Genomic DNA, 13717 nt, shown 5'->3' on the forward strand with positions numbered 1-13717 from the left:
TCACTGAGGAAGCAGCGTCACGCTGCTCCTTCATGATGAATCCCAGAGCAACACCATGTTGCTCCGTCGGCGATAGCGTACGCAGCATTGTAGCTATCGCCGCTTCTCCAATGACTGTTGACAGTCGTTGAGGGCCTCCCACTCTGGGTCAGACAGGTGGGGCAGTCAGCGCGTGCAACATGCGTTGCAGGCGTGTTGGAGTTTCCATGGGCACCTCCGTGCTCATGGGGTTCTCGGCTCCGCGTTCGTACACCCTGTACGAACGTCACGTAGTCGGTCGTTGGACGGACTACAAGTGCTACCAGGTGTAGTGGGTCTAACTTGACTCACTACTTTAGCTTACACGTTGCGCAACGTGTATGAGGAAGCGTAGGAGTTTATTAATAATTTGATTTAATTATACTTGAGTCCACAAGTATAATATAAATCAAATAAAACACCAAGTAGCTAGTTTAAGGTAAAATGAGAACTGTATTGTTTGTAAATTGGTCTTTCTCTAAAATCTGCTAAAATAACTGTTTATCATCTATGAAAGGGTTGGCAGCGGCTGGCTGTCAGAGCCCCGCTAATATGCATGTCTCTGATTGGTAGAAAGACGCTGCTTTCTACCAATAGGATCTTTGGGTATGTGTGGACCACTAATTGTGGTGACCCACTTCAATGTATCCATTGGTGTGTCTTACACCAATGTGAGGAAGTATCTAAAACCTTTAACAGATATTTATCTGTTAAACCATAAGTGACAAATGTCAAACACAAGTGACAGTTGTCACTTGTGACCGTTATCGTGCACAAGTGACTGTTGTCACTTGTGTGTGTAACCCCGTTACAAGTTGAGTCTGTGACTCGCACAACCCACCAGGGGGACCCTCATGAGCGTAGCTAGTAATCTGTTTACAGCACAGTTATCAGCAACTAGGAATAAGCATTGTGATAATTGTTTCCCGAAATCTCGGGGACACATGTTCGCCAAAAACACCAGGTGGCCTCGCGCTGAGAGGTCGTCGTCGAGGGCCCCCAGCAGCGGCGCCATGCTGAGCAGCGGGGTCTTCCGGACGCCGCCAATCTCGTGGAAGGCGAAGACCGCGATGAAATGCTCGGAGGCATGCGTCCACCCATCGAGGAGCAGCCCAAAGCGATCGGGGAGCTCTGCCGCGATCGAGCGCTCCACAACCCTAGTGAGACTGTCCATTGCACCGACCAGAGTCTCCACACAAATAGGGTCGAGTTTCGTGTATCTGGTTATAACCGAAACAAAATGTAGTAATTAGTGAATGCACACACCAATACGTTGAAACTAGCACACCTTCTAGCTGCTCGATTCTCGCAGAATGAGAGTGGTAGATTGTTTTCAGAATCCAATCCATCCACCCGTAGACATTCAATGCCGATTGCCGCACGTAGTTTAGCATGGAGCCGGTTTCTGCCGTCGATGCTGCAAGCATCACGGCATCGTAGTCAGGATGCTCGCGTCGGACGTGCTGCATGAGGTTGTTGTAGCCGTTCCGGCGCGTCTGCTTCCGCACCGTACCACACCTGCAACGAAAGTACTCGTTGGTGACCTCGTCATGGTCATCCCGGCACGGTCGGAAGTAGAAGCCGGAAACTTGGGCTGGGGTGAAGGTGGCGTGACGGGCGCGGGAGGCGAGAGCCATGGTGATCGTCGTGCGGTGCTGGGAAAAGCTTAAAGTGAACAGTGAGAACTTGAGCGATCTGTTCTAGATAGATGGCTGTGAGAACGGTTGGACCAGAGGAGCTTGGCGCTCAAGAATTTGTCGGTTGGTATGGATGTGCTCATCATGATAAAGAGGTTTAGGTATAAATTATGAGAGATGATTGTCGAAGCTAATAAATTATCAATAAAATCCAGGAAATACCAACATAAATAATTTCATCGTCTCATATAAAATTACTGAAATGATCATGCCATAATCGGCAGCCCTGACCATGTACGAGTGGCAACAAAATGGTATGAGCAGCGCAAGCTGAAGGTGTGCGAGATGTGCGACTTTGTAATCTCCTCAGCCAGAAAACGCTGGCAGGAAGGTAACGGAAAATGCCAATTAGTATTGCGGTGCCAAATAGAATACCCCTGTAGAATCCGATCATCTCGTTGACTATACAATTCGTATTGTACCTACGCCAATTAGTATACCTCACGTTGGCATCCTAGCGCACGACTTGCGCTGCGGAAACATTCAATTCGCTGTCAACAACAAGCACCTGCACCAACCAACCAACGCCACCATGCCTGGATCCCGCCTCGCCAAGACCATGTCGGAGAAGAAGGAGATCGTCACGTGGATCGAGGAACACCGAGAGGTCCCAGCAAGGGCTGCCACGCACTTCCAGAACAAGCGTGGGTGGGAAATCTCTGCGGCTCCAATCCGATATTGGTGGAAGCAGAAGGAGTCAACCAATCTATGTGCCTGCCAAAGTTGTTACTCGGTCTGCGGCAGCGGCAGGATTCGCTCCCTGTTAACAAGATTGGCACACCAGTCGCCATGACGTCTATGGAGAACTATTTTGCCGCAAGTAGCTCTCGTGACGATGATTCCGATGACAACGATGTTGAAGAGGATCTTCTCGAAAATCTGGACGAGTTCACGATTTGGGACTCCGAGGATTCCGTCTATGCAATAGTTTACCTCCTCCTAATTGTATACCTTGCTAAGAATGAAGTGTGTTCAATTCGATTGTATACAGTGCACTAATTGGCATTTTCCGTTAGTGGACTATCGGCTCACCGGCAAAACAAGCCACTATTTAGAACGTTCCAAATTTAGAAATACCAAGCAGTAATATGACACCCACAGTTGTGTACATGTTATGGCAACCTAAAATTATTCATTTTAATTATGGCTACAGCGCGTCCACATTGGTAGTGGTGGCCTTAGGAGGTACTGTGCGAGACTGGTACTCGTCCACGCTCAGAGGCAGTCTTCCCTCCCGCTGAAGCTTCGCTTTGGCCATGTGAGGAGGCTTGAACGTGTTGCCCCGGTATCCTGAATGCACAAGTCCATCGACCCCTGCAGACTTAACGCGGCATTAATTGTCGATGGCGGCAGCTCCCAGTACACTGCTGTAACGGCATCAATGAGCTCATCAAAGCTGCGAGGTGTGCGCAGATGTTGGCGGGCTTGTATGGCTGCGAATAAGCCTAAGTCCAAGCAGTTGAGATCCGGGGAGTTCGGCGGTTGGCAGCACAGCTCGATATCCAGCTCCTGCTGCTGCACGGTGTCGGCAAACTGAGCATCGTCGACGCTAATATGCGCAGGAGCGTTGTATTGCTGCACGCGCACATGCACACCGTCTCTTGCAGCCGGCCAGCGCTCGCGAACAGCAGGTAGAAGCTTCTCAATCAACATTGCACAATAGGTACCTTGGTTTACGCGGCCTTCCTTGGTCACGATTGTCCCCGCCGGACGCTTGGTACTGCTGCGGACAGCAGCTTCCCGCACGATGAAGGGCCATATGCCTAGCTTTCCGTCGAAAAGGAGCCCGAGGCCTCACCCCATCTTGGTCTTCCTACCACAGCAAGCATCATCACCTTTGTGATGTAGCGCTTGGAACGAACTTGGCGGTGGGGCTCTGCTTCGCCAGGAAGAAGATAGTATCGACGCCGGACGGCTGTCATGTAGAATAGTTTTTCGTCTACATGAATGGTGTCATTCATGTCTCTAAACAGCAAAGACAATGGCTCAACATGCCCGATGCACCAGGTTAGTCTTGCTACCTTGTTCTCTTCCGTCAGAAGTGGCTTTACATTGCTAGTGTGTGCCACGAGCTTCTCGTCCTTGACACGACGCTGCAGGGTTGCTCTCGACACACCGCATGACAACGCCGCAGAGCGCAATGTGCTGCGCTGCTCCAGCGGGGTAATCCGCAGCCGCTCCAGCTTGGCCGACAAATCCGCCATTGGGCGGCCACGATCATGGCGGCGCGACTCAGCACACAGTTGGCCCGACTTGGCCTCCTCCTCCTTCGCGCGCCGCCATAACCTTGAGATCGTGCGAGGGTTGACTTGGAACTTGTCCACCACCCCTTCACGGCGCCTCATCGAGGAACGCCGTTCACCGATCGCTGCAGCAGCGACACCATGACCTGCTCGCGGTCGATGTCAGTGAGCTCCCGCCTTCGCGGCGTGCTTGAAACCTCCATTGGACTGGGAAAGTAGGAGTATGGGCGGATCTGGACGCTTGGTTTGAGGAGGAAGGGCGACATCTGCGATCTGCCGCCATGTCCCAGCTCTTAAATCACATCCGAGGCCATTCATTTCGTCACTCTGCTGTCAAAACTAACCGTGGTGAGTAAATAAGCACACGGTTCACACCGTGAGAACGCGCCGCGTCGTATTTGCCAAACCGCGCTGCAAAAGACGAAATATTGACAAAACGCGCATGTGTTCTACAACAATGGGACATCAATTTTGAGACGGAGTAGTACACAACTGTGGGTGTCATAGTACTGCTTGGCATTTCTAAATTTGGAACGTTCTAACTAGTGGGAGTAGTAATATACCCCCACAAACGACCGCCAGTTTTTTTTTCAATGAATATATTACCACCTTCAGGTAATATAAACGTTGAGTACCAAAAGTAGTCAAAAAGTGGGCAAGACCTCTCGACACCCTCTGGTACAAATAAGCATTCTATGATTATTCAGACGCCACAATACTTCTAAACATTGTTTCAGATCACGCACAAATGGCCGCCAGTTTTTCAAATATAAAGAACGACCCATCCTGATAGATAAAATATAAAGATATAAACCGATCATATATACGATCCAACGATCCAACCATAATTATGTGTGAATATATTATTCCAAGTTCAGGCAGGAAATGTAAAAAGGCACCTAATACGCCATTTTGTCATATTGAGAGCCATCATCCGGATTATAAATCATTTACAACTGAATATCATATCCCGAAGCATGGTATTGACCCCGTTAGGGAAAGAAGACACCTATCAGCAATGGATAGAGCGTGGCTATTGAAGCACACATAAATTGTAAATATTTTCTTTCATCGAACCTGATATAAAGTATTCAATAATATATAAACAGTCATGACTTATACTCCGGAATTCTACCAAGCTAACAAGGATCGCCTCAAAGAGAATATGAGGCGCTCATATCTAAAGAATAAGGAAGCTCGCGTCACCAAGCAGAAGGAGCATGATACTGCTAACAAAGACAAAATCAATGCTCGACGTCGTGAGAGGCGTAGAGCACTCAAGGAAGCGCAAACAGCAAACGAAACCAAGGAATCGAATTAATTAGTTTCGTTTTTTGTTATCAATCAGATATAAAGGTCTATCTTAAGCGAAGATCAAACTAATATAAAGACATTTTACGCGACGAAATATAGCACCTGATATATAGCTATGTTTGGATACGAACTCGAAGGATTGCACCGTCTCAAAATCAAGCCCATTAAATGGGGAACCTCATATCGACTGAAGGTGCGCGGACGCACTGGTAAGATGGTGTTCATTGGAAAACCAAGCCTACCCAAGAATATGAAGCTCATTGCCAAGCAATACAATGTCTCGATCGATGAGCTCACGAAACAACTTTCACCCGATTACAAACTCGACACGCAATTCATTTTCAAGAAGGAGAAATATGGTGAGAGACACTTCTATGAATACATCCCAACGGGTGAATTCTATGATAAACTCGAAAACGTGCTTCTAAATCAGCCTAAGGCTTATAAGATCAACATCGAACTGGGTTATACGCTTTATGACCCAGTCAATGATGAAGAATTTTACTTCTATCCAAACATTGCTAACACGGCGGTGTATGACAAGCCATTCGCCGTCAATAGCCGTGCTAATGCTCGAAAAATTGTTTCGGATATTAGAACCCGTGAGCTGGCCGACGGACTTAAATATCCGATGTCATGTGTCAAGCTCAAAGCTATCTCGGGCTTTCTGATTCAAATCGATTACCGCGATCATGCTCTCGGAGACAGCGATGCTTTCTTACCTGAATTCATTAAGAAACATAAATATATTGTTAATTTCACGAAGACTAACAACAAGTGCGTATTCCATTGCCTTGCATATCATTTCTCGGATAAGAAGGACTCAAGAAAAATTCAGACCCAGGTCAAAGCAGCCTTCAAGAAATACTGTAAGTTCAAGGGTTTTGAATACTCTCTCAGCCTCTATAAGAATTTTAAGCCTATCGACCTCCTTGACTTTGATAACCTTGAGAAGTGCTTCAATCTCAACATTAATGTGTATACATACGATGAAGAGACAGGAGCTGTTGAGAAATTTCGCCCTACTGACGGTAAGTTCGAAGATACGATCAATATCTTATCTCACGCTAATCACGCACACTATATTACAAGCCCAGACAAGGTCCAGTCTCGATATGCTTGTCCCGATTGTAAGATGACGTTTGATAACTGCATCAGATTGAGGGAGCACATCTAGTGTAAGTGTGATAAGATCAATATCGGATCATTTGTTAAGGCCCTAAGATCTATCAACCTAACGTTAACACCATTAAGTCGCTTCTGAAGTCTTATGAAGTGAAGAATGTAAATCATTACATTGATCATTTCATCGTATTCGATCTTGAAGCGATTTTGGCGCCTCAAGCGTTTGATAAGGAAGCTAAAACTCAATTCTTCAATGAACACGTTCCTGTTTCAGCAAGCGTTTGCGACAGCTTGACAAGAGAGATTAAGTGCTTTGTCAATTCTGACCCGAAGCAACTCGTTATTGATATGATGTGCTACATCAAAGAGGTTAGAGACAAAATATTTGCTTACAACGTCAGCAAATATGAGGAGCTGATTATCACTCTAATGGATTCGCTTGGAATGACTATGATTCCAGGTGAAACATTACGGAAACATTCCTCAGCAAGGATCTCCATCGATGGATCAAGCCAGGAATGTATGCAAATTCTGGCGGAATTCGTTGATAGTGCTTGCGACTGCTTCATCAATAAGAAATCTAAACGGCTATTGGCCATCCTTAAGAAAGTCCCAGTTCTCGGTTTCAACAGTGGAAGCTATGATATCAATATGATCAAAATGATTTGTTTGAAGTCTTAGGTGATATCGATAAAATCATCAAAAATGGTGGCTATATGGCCAATACGACTGATGATTATAAGTTTCTCGATATCATCAACTATGTTCCAGCAGGAACATCTCTCGATAAGTATCTCACAACCTATCTCGGTGGTTGTAAATGTGTTGATAGCATTCGTTGCGTCTGTGGTATGACCAATGGAGTTTTTCCCACATCCTATCTCGGTGGTTGTAAATGTGTTGATAGCATTCGTTGCGTCTGTGGTATGACCAATGGAGTTTTTCCCACATCCTATCTCGGTGGTTGTAAATGTGTTGATAGCATTCGTTGCGTCTGTGATATGACCAATGGAGTTTTTCCATATGAATACATTACCAGTTATGATGTTCTCAATGAGACTGAGCTTCCGCCTAAATCAGGATTCTACAGCAAACTGCGCAAGATCAATATCGAGGATAAGGACTATGCCGCCTACAGTTCGTTTGGAAGCATTATGAGATGAAAACAATCAAGGACCTTCTCGTCTGGTATAACAACCTCGACGTTGCTCCATTCGTGATGGCAATCGAAAAGCATCGTGAGTTATTGAAGCGTTTCGCTTTGGATATGTTCTGTGATGGTGTCTCTACCAGGCTTGAGCGAAAAGGTCATGTATCAGACTACACTGAGTGAGCTGAAATTTCCACCTAAGAAGCCGGCTGAATCATTCGTCTTCCTGCGAAGCGTTTCCAAGGCTATATCACTCAAGACAAGGAAGCTAAACGTGAATTCGATATGACGAAAGATCACGTCGCTAAGCTAATGAAGAAGCAGAGGTATCTCTGTGCCATATGCTATTGCAAGCTGAATGAAGAGATTGTTTCAGTCGATCGTATCAATAATAAGCTCGGGCATATCGATGACAATGTCATGATTACTTGCATTGAATGCAACGTCGCACGCAAGGACATGGACATTAGTGCTTTCAGATACAAGAAGCTACTCGATTACAATGCCAATCGATTGGTATTCTCTATCGATAAGGAAGAGTCAGCTATCTATTACAAAATGAAGGCCAATATCGCCGGCAGACCATCAATCATCTTCAATCGCTATGCAAAGCGTAATGAGACGAAACTTCGTGGTCCTGGTGGTAAAAAGTGTACGAAAGTTATTGGATACGACGCTAACGCTCTATACCTGTGGTGTCTAGGCAATGAGATGCCTTGCGGACGGTTGACTATTATTGACGCCTACGAAACGATCATTGACGATATCAAACAGGATAAGATTTTTTGATTTTCTTGAATGCGATATAGAAACTCCAGACCACTTAAAAGACTATTTTAGTGAGATGACCCTCATTTTCAAGAATATTGAGATCGAGCCGACAGCTGAAGTCATTGGTCAGCATATGTTTGACTACAATCAAACACGAGGTAAGAACATGGCTAAAGTAGGGCGCAAGCTTATTGGGAGCTGCTTTGGCAAGCAAATCCTCATCTATACACCTCTTCTCAAGTGGTATCTGGAGCATGGATCAGTTATTACTAAGACGTATAGCTTCATCAAGGCTCACAGTCATCGACCCTTCAAGTCATTCATGGAGCAGGTGTCTGATGCACGGCGAGAAGGTGATGTTGATGATAGCAAAGCTATGATTGCTGATATGATGAAGCTTGTCGGTAATGCCACTTTCGGTCGCTCTGGCATGGATATGAGCAAGCACAAGGAAATCAAATTCTTGAATGATGAGAAGCAAATTAAGCAGTCTATCGAGCATTTCACACACCAATCAAGAACGGAGTTTTCCAATGGGACTGTTGAGTTAGTTAAGCATAAACGACGAATCAAGCTTACCAATCCTATCCATATTTATATTGCCATATATCAGTTAGCTAAGCTACGTATGCTACAATTTTACTACGATTGCATCGACTTTTACTTCGATAGATTTGACTTCCAGCATCAGGAGATGGATACCGATAGTGGATATATTGCCTTTAGTAATGATAATCCTTTCCCAAATCTCATAAAGTCTGAGCTTCTTGACCATTTCAACAAACATAAGTATGAATGGTTCCCAAGAGACGATACCAAGGAGAATGCTGCTTTCGATCGAAGAACGCCAGGTCTTTTCAAGGAGGAATTTCGCTGCAATGCTATGGTCAGCCTATCGTTCAAAAACTACATCTGCTACCTGAGTGGACAAATCGATGATAAGACTGGTAAGGAGAAGATCAAGCTATCAGCTAAGGGTGTGCAAAAATCGAAGAATGCTAATGTGCTGTGCTCTAACAACTTTGAAGCCGTTGTCAAGGGGCAACAATTCACTTTCGAGGGAAATAACACTGGATTCTGCATTCGCAAAGAGGCTAATTCAATCATTACCTACTCTCAGACAAAGACAGCCCTTTCTTACTACTACGACAAGCGACAAGTACTGTCGGATGGTATTTCTACCGTTCCTTTAAATATCTAAGGGGAAACATTTGCCATTTTTTTTAATCGTATAATATAAAGCTATGGATGATCTACTTGAGGGGCTATACTATGATCCAGCCACTGGTTTAATATCGGCAAAAACCTTATTTTGGAAAGCTAAGGAAAGAGATTCATCTATCCGCTTAAAAGATGTTGAGTAGTGGTATAAGGACAAGCTCGACATCCAAAGACATGTATCGCAGAAGGATACCTACGACAACTTTAGAATCACCTCTCACGACCCGAATTCATGGCAAATGGATCTTGCGTTTTGGCACAAAATTCCCTTATTAGCAGCTATCAATATCACGTCGACTGGGTTTCGCGAAGATCCTCAAAAACAAAGGAGCTATCGCAGTATTAGGTGGAATCAAGCAATTTGTTAAGGAAGAGGGGGTTCATGTATTAACGTCGGATAATGGTAAGGAGTTCCTCAATCGTAAGCTTCAGGCATTCCTCGAAGAGCGAATGATCACACACTACAATAACGATTCTGGCGATCACGCTAAAATGGGTAAGATTGAACGTTTCAATCGAACGTTGAAGATGCGATTACTTAAAATTAATCAGCCTATCATTGACACACTACTTAGCGACGTTGTAAGTGGATATAATAACACTTGGCATAGTTCTATCAAAATGACCCCAAATCAAGCCAAACGCTCAACCATAGAAAAAGATCTTGATCATAATCGTGAGTTAATTGAAAAGGTAGAAGGAAATCTACCAATCAAATCTACAGTACTCTATCGTCTATCTAAAGGTGTATTTGATAAGGACAACGCGCGATGGAGCAATACTATCTATGAAATCGTTGGTATCGATGGATATCGTGTTCAGATTCGATCCAAAAATGGACATACCCTCTATACGAGTCCCAACGATATCAAACTATTCAATTCAAAACCTACTGACGCACCATTCGAAAATGGACAGATCTATGAAGCTGAGCGACTCCTGAAGCATAAAAAAAATGCTATCTGGCAATCTCAAATACTTAGTCAAGTGGAAGGGATATGATGAACCTACCTGGGAGAGCCAAGACAACCTTAGATTGATCAATAAGAATCGGAGGAGTAAACTGGAACAAACTTACTTCTCAGAGAGTAATCGAAGCTAAATCAGGCATCTTCGCCTGCCTTAGTTTAGGTATTTCAATACTATGATATGGCCCCCAGCCTCTGCCCATGTTCGCGCCTTGATCAATAGGCTTATGCTCATTTTTTTTCTCTTATTTATAAGCTTCTCAGTCTCTTCAGCAACCTCGCTATTGTCATATACATGAGAGGCTAACGGATCGTAGTCAATATACTCTATGTCCATTTTTCTTGACTATACTATATACATACATCATATCACGATTATATCAAGATATCTAAGCTCTGCTCTATACCTTGCAACGCTATCACCCTTTCCATTAAACCATGCTCTAGAGAGTCTCTCCCTTGCGGATATTTCTCACAGCATAGTAACGATCATAAATTAACCATGTATCGCAAGTAACTGAAGAAAATGCATCAACGGATGCGGTTCTACAGCAATAAGCTAAATCAGATGAGTTCGTTGCTAAACGATGTCTATCGAGTTGACTATCAAATATCACCTACAGCAACTCAACTCTAATCGACCTTATCGATTCATTTGCCGTGATCCTAAGTTCAAAAAGGAAGTCGAAGAATTGTTCGGACTACCTATCGATGAGTGTCAAGCCGCTTACATATCATTGCTACAGAGGCGTAATTCAATCGTTCATAAATTCACGATGCGACTATGGGATGACAGGTCGGAGACCGTCCGGGAGGGGCTACGCCCGCTCCACTCACCGGACGATGAGCCTTACGGCTCCGCAGTTGGCGGAGTCGCGAGGCGACCCCACCTTCGTGATATACCGGATTCCCTCCAATATAAGTCAAAATTCCGGAAATAAATATCAATTATCACATATAGCAATCGACAATGTTCCCCAATTTCACATCTCTTGCACAGCGTGAGCAAAAGCGTATCGATCTACTCGAACGAACCAAGCTTCGCGTCAGACAGAAAGATGAATCTCGCCGCATGTATGCGGAAGTATCATGGGCACCGGAAGCAGGCAAAACCATCTCACTTGACAAGCGGGCCACTCAGGACTCGAATGATCAAGCTGGAGACGGTGATTTAAAAAAGCCTTCAATAGCAACTGAAAATCAAGATAATTCACTAAAATCCTCCCAGAAAATACCTGAGTTATCATCGGTTGGAATCAATACTGATCTACTGAAAGTGCCTATTATGGTTGATGCTGAAACTACTGCCAGATCAGACATGGCTGACGCTGAAGTAGTTGCTAAATCATCTATAGCACATATGGGGTCTACAGCTAAGCCAAATGTTATGGATAGATCGGCCGGTGTTAAACCTGATACCGCTGATGCATGGATCGAGACCTCAGAAACCGCGGTCATTCGAGATCATGAAGATCAAGTTGCATCAAGAAATTGGATTAAAGCATTCTACAAAGCTAATCCAAACTGGGCGACCATTGGAATCAACCCAGTTAAGAAGGATGGTAAAGACGATAGAAAACGTGTCATTCGTGAAAATGGATCTCTTCGATCGGTAAAGAGTGGCAAAAAAATTTAAAAGTTATGGCTCAATCGATTGGGTCGCTACCGAGTCTAAAATACGAGATATTCTCTACGATGGTGAAAGCAATTCGATTGATGAACTTGGTGCCATGCGCGCTGAAGATATGAGAACGCTCGAGGAGCGTTCGATCGGCCAACAACGTCGGCCTCCCCAACCGCGATCAGATAGAAAGATAAAAGGGGCGAAGATGATATTGAAGATCTCGATAAAGCGCTAAAAGATCCACGGCTCACATTAAAATATTTAAATAAATCGACTTCGACAAAACTCGATGATGATGAGGCTAAATACAAGCTGGCATGGTTTATAATTGAGAATAAAGCTATGTTAGAGGCTAACAACCTACAAAAACGCATAACTCCTATTCTTAGAGATGGTGAGGTATATTTGGGTGGATATCTATGGATTGACAGCCATTTTAGGATCTACGTGTTTGGTATAGATTCTAACAAGCGTCACCCGCTGTGCAAAAAAATTGTAAATTGGTCTGCTACGCTCGAATGGTTCTTGACCATTGTCAAGAAGAAAGGACTTAGCTTAGTATCAAATACTGAGATGGCTAACGAGAAATGCTAAACCTTATGAATTAGCAGATGATCTCATCGATGAACGACCAGGTGAAGATGAATACATGGACAAAGAGCTTGCTATCCCAGAACTTGAAGCTAAAACCATGCTCACGGATTATTACAGGAAGCTTGCTGATAATCCAGTGAAGATAATAGTAAGATTACGTCCGATTGTTAATTCGGATAAAAGTTCGAAGATCCACCCGACTTACTACCTAGGTGAGCCAACTCATAACAAACCCCTATATTTTAGAAACGCTCAGCTCAAGCCTGTGAAAGGCGACGCAATGTCGCATTTGATGAAAAATATTCGATGGATGGACAAATTCCAATCCTTACTAACTGAGCTAGAAGACTGGGAAATATGTTGATGATACCGGAAATCGAAATATAGAAAAAAAACTCAATGATAATCTAAAGTTGCTACGAGAAGCCATCTTCAGCAACGCTGCTGATATCAAAACACCACTTGAATATGAAGTTTTATGGCGATGGGACCCTTCGAGAGCTACACGATGACACGGAATCTGCTTTTCAAGAATACGGACAAGCTCAATGCCGCTTGGAGAAGAATATACACGATTCTATGAAGTCGGAATCAAAGGCTGATAAAGACGCAGTAAGAGCGTTAAGGGCAGCGGTAAAAGTTACCAAAACAGCATATTCAATCTAATTTCGTGCTTACCAATCTAAGCTTCAGCAGCAGCGAGAAAGTGGCCAAATGGGCGATGATGATGCGTTAATGTCAGCTTCAGTGCTTGCAAAGGTTGAACGGGCAAATGGGCTGAAAGGTCGCGGACTACAAGGGGCAGGTGTCGTGCCATTGGAAGGTGTTGAGCGTAAAGGTAGGACTTACAACCTGAACGACATTCAAGGCAAAGCGACTCCAGCAGCATATGTTTATCGCAAGCTTGGGAGCTAAATTTATCAGATTGCCAGATCTTGACAAGAGGACGCTGACCATCGTTCAGCCAAATCGCCGAAAGGTTGGTCCGATGC

The 13717-nt window shown here is 44.4% G+C and overlaps 2 protein-coding genes across 2 annotated transcripts; both read right to left on the minus strand.

Moving 5' to 3' along the window:
- Window positions 1-882: 882 nt before the first annotated feature.
- On the minus strand, window positions 883-1655 carry IUM83_14307 (uncharacterized protein; the record flags this gene model as incomplete). The annotated part of the gene is made up of 3 exons (XM_067939042.1): window positions 883-890; window positions 961-1238; window positions 1372-1655. The coding sequence occupies 3 exons, from the start codon at window positions 1653-1655 to the stop codon at window positions 883-885; spliced, it is 570 nt and encodes a 189-aa protein (XP_067787756.1).
- Window positions 1656-3478: 1823 nt separating this feature from the next.
- Window positions 3479-4060, minus strand: IUM83_14308 (uncharacterized protein; the record flags this gene model as incomplete). Its single annotated transcript, XM_067939043.1, has 1 exon — window positions 3479-4060. The coding sequence occupies one exon, from the start codon at window positions 4058-4060 to the stop codon at window positions 3479-3481; it is 582 nt and encodes a 193-aa protein (XP_067787757.1).
- Window positions 4061-13717: the final 9657 nt, after the last annotated feature.

Source organism: Phytophthora cinnamomi (genome assembly GCF_018691715.1).
Source record: "Phytophthora cinnamomi strain GKB4 chromosome Unknown Contig58, whole genome shotgun sequence".
In the NCBI taxonomy this organism is placed as follows: Eukaryota; Oomycota; class Peronosporomycetes; order Peronosporales; family Peronosporaceae; genus Phytophthora; species Phytophthora cinnamomi.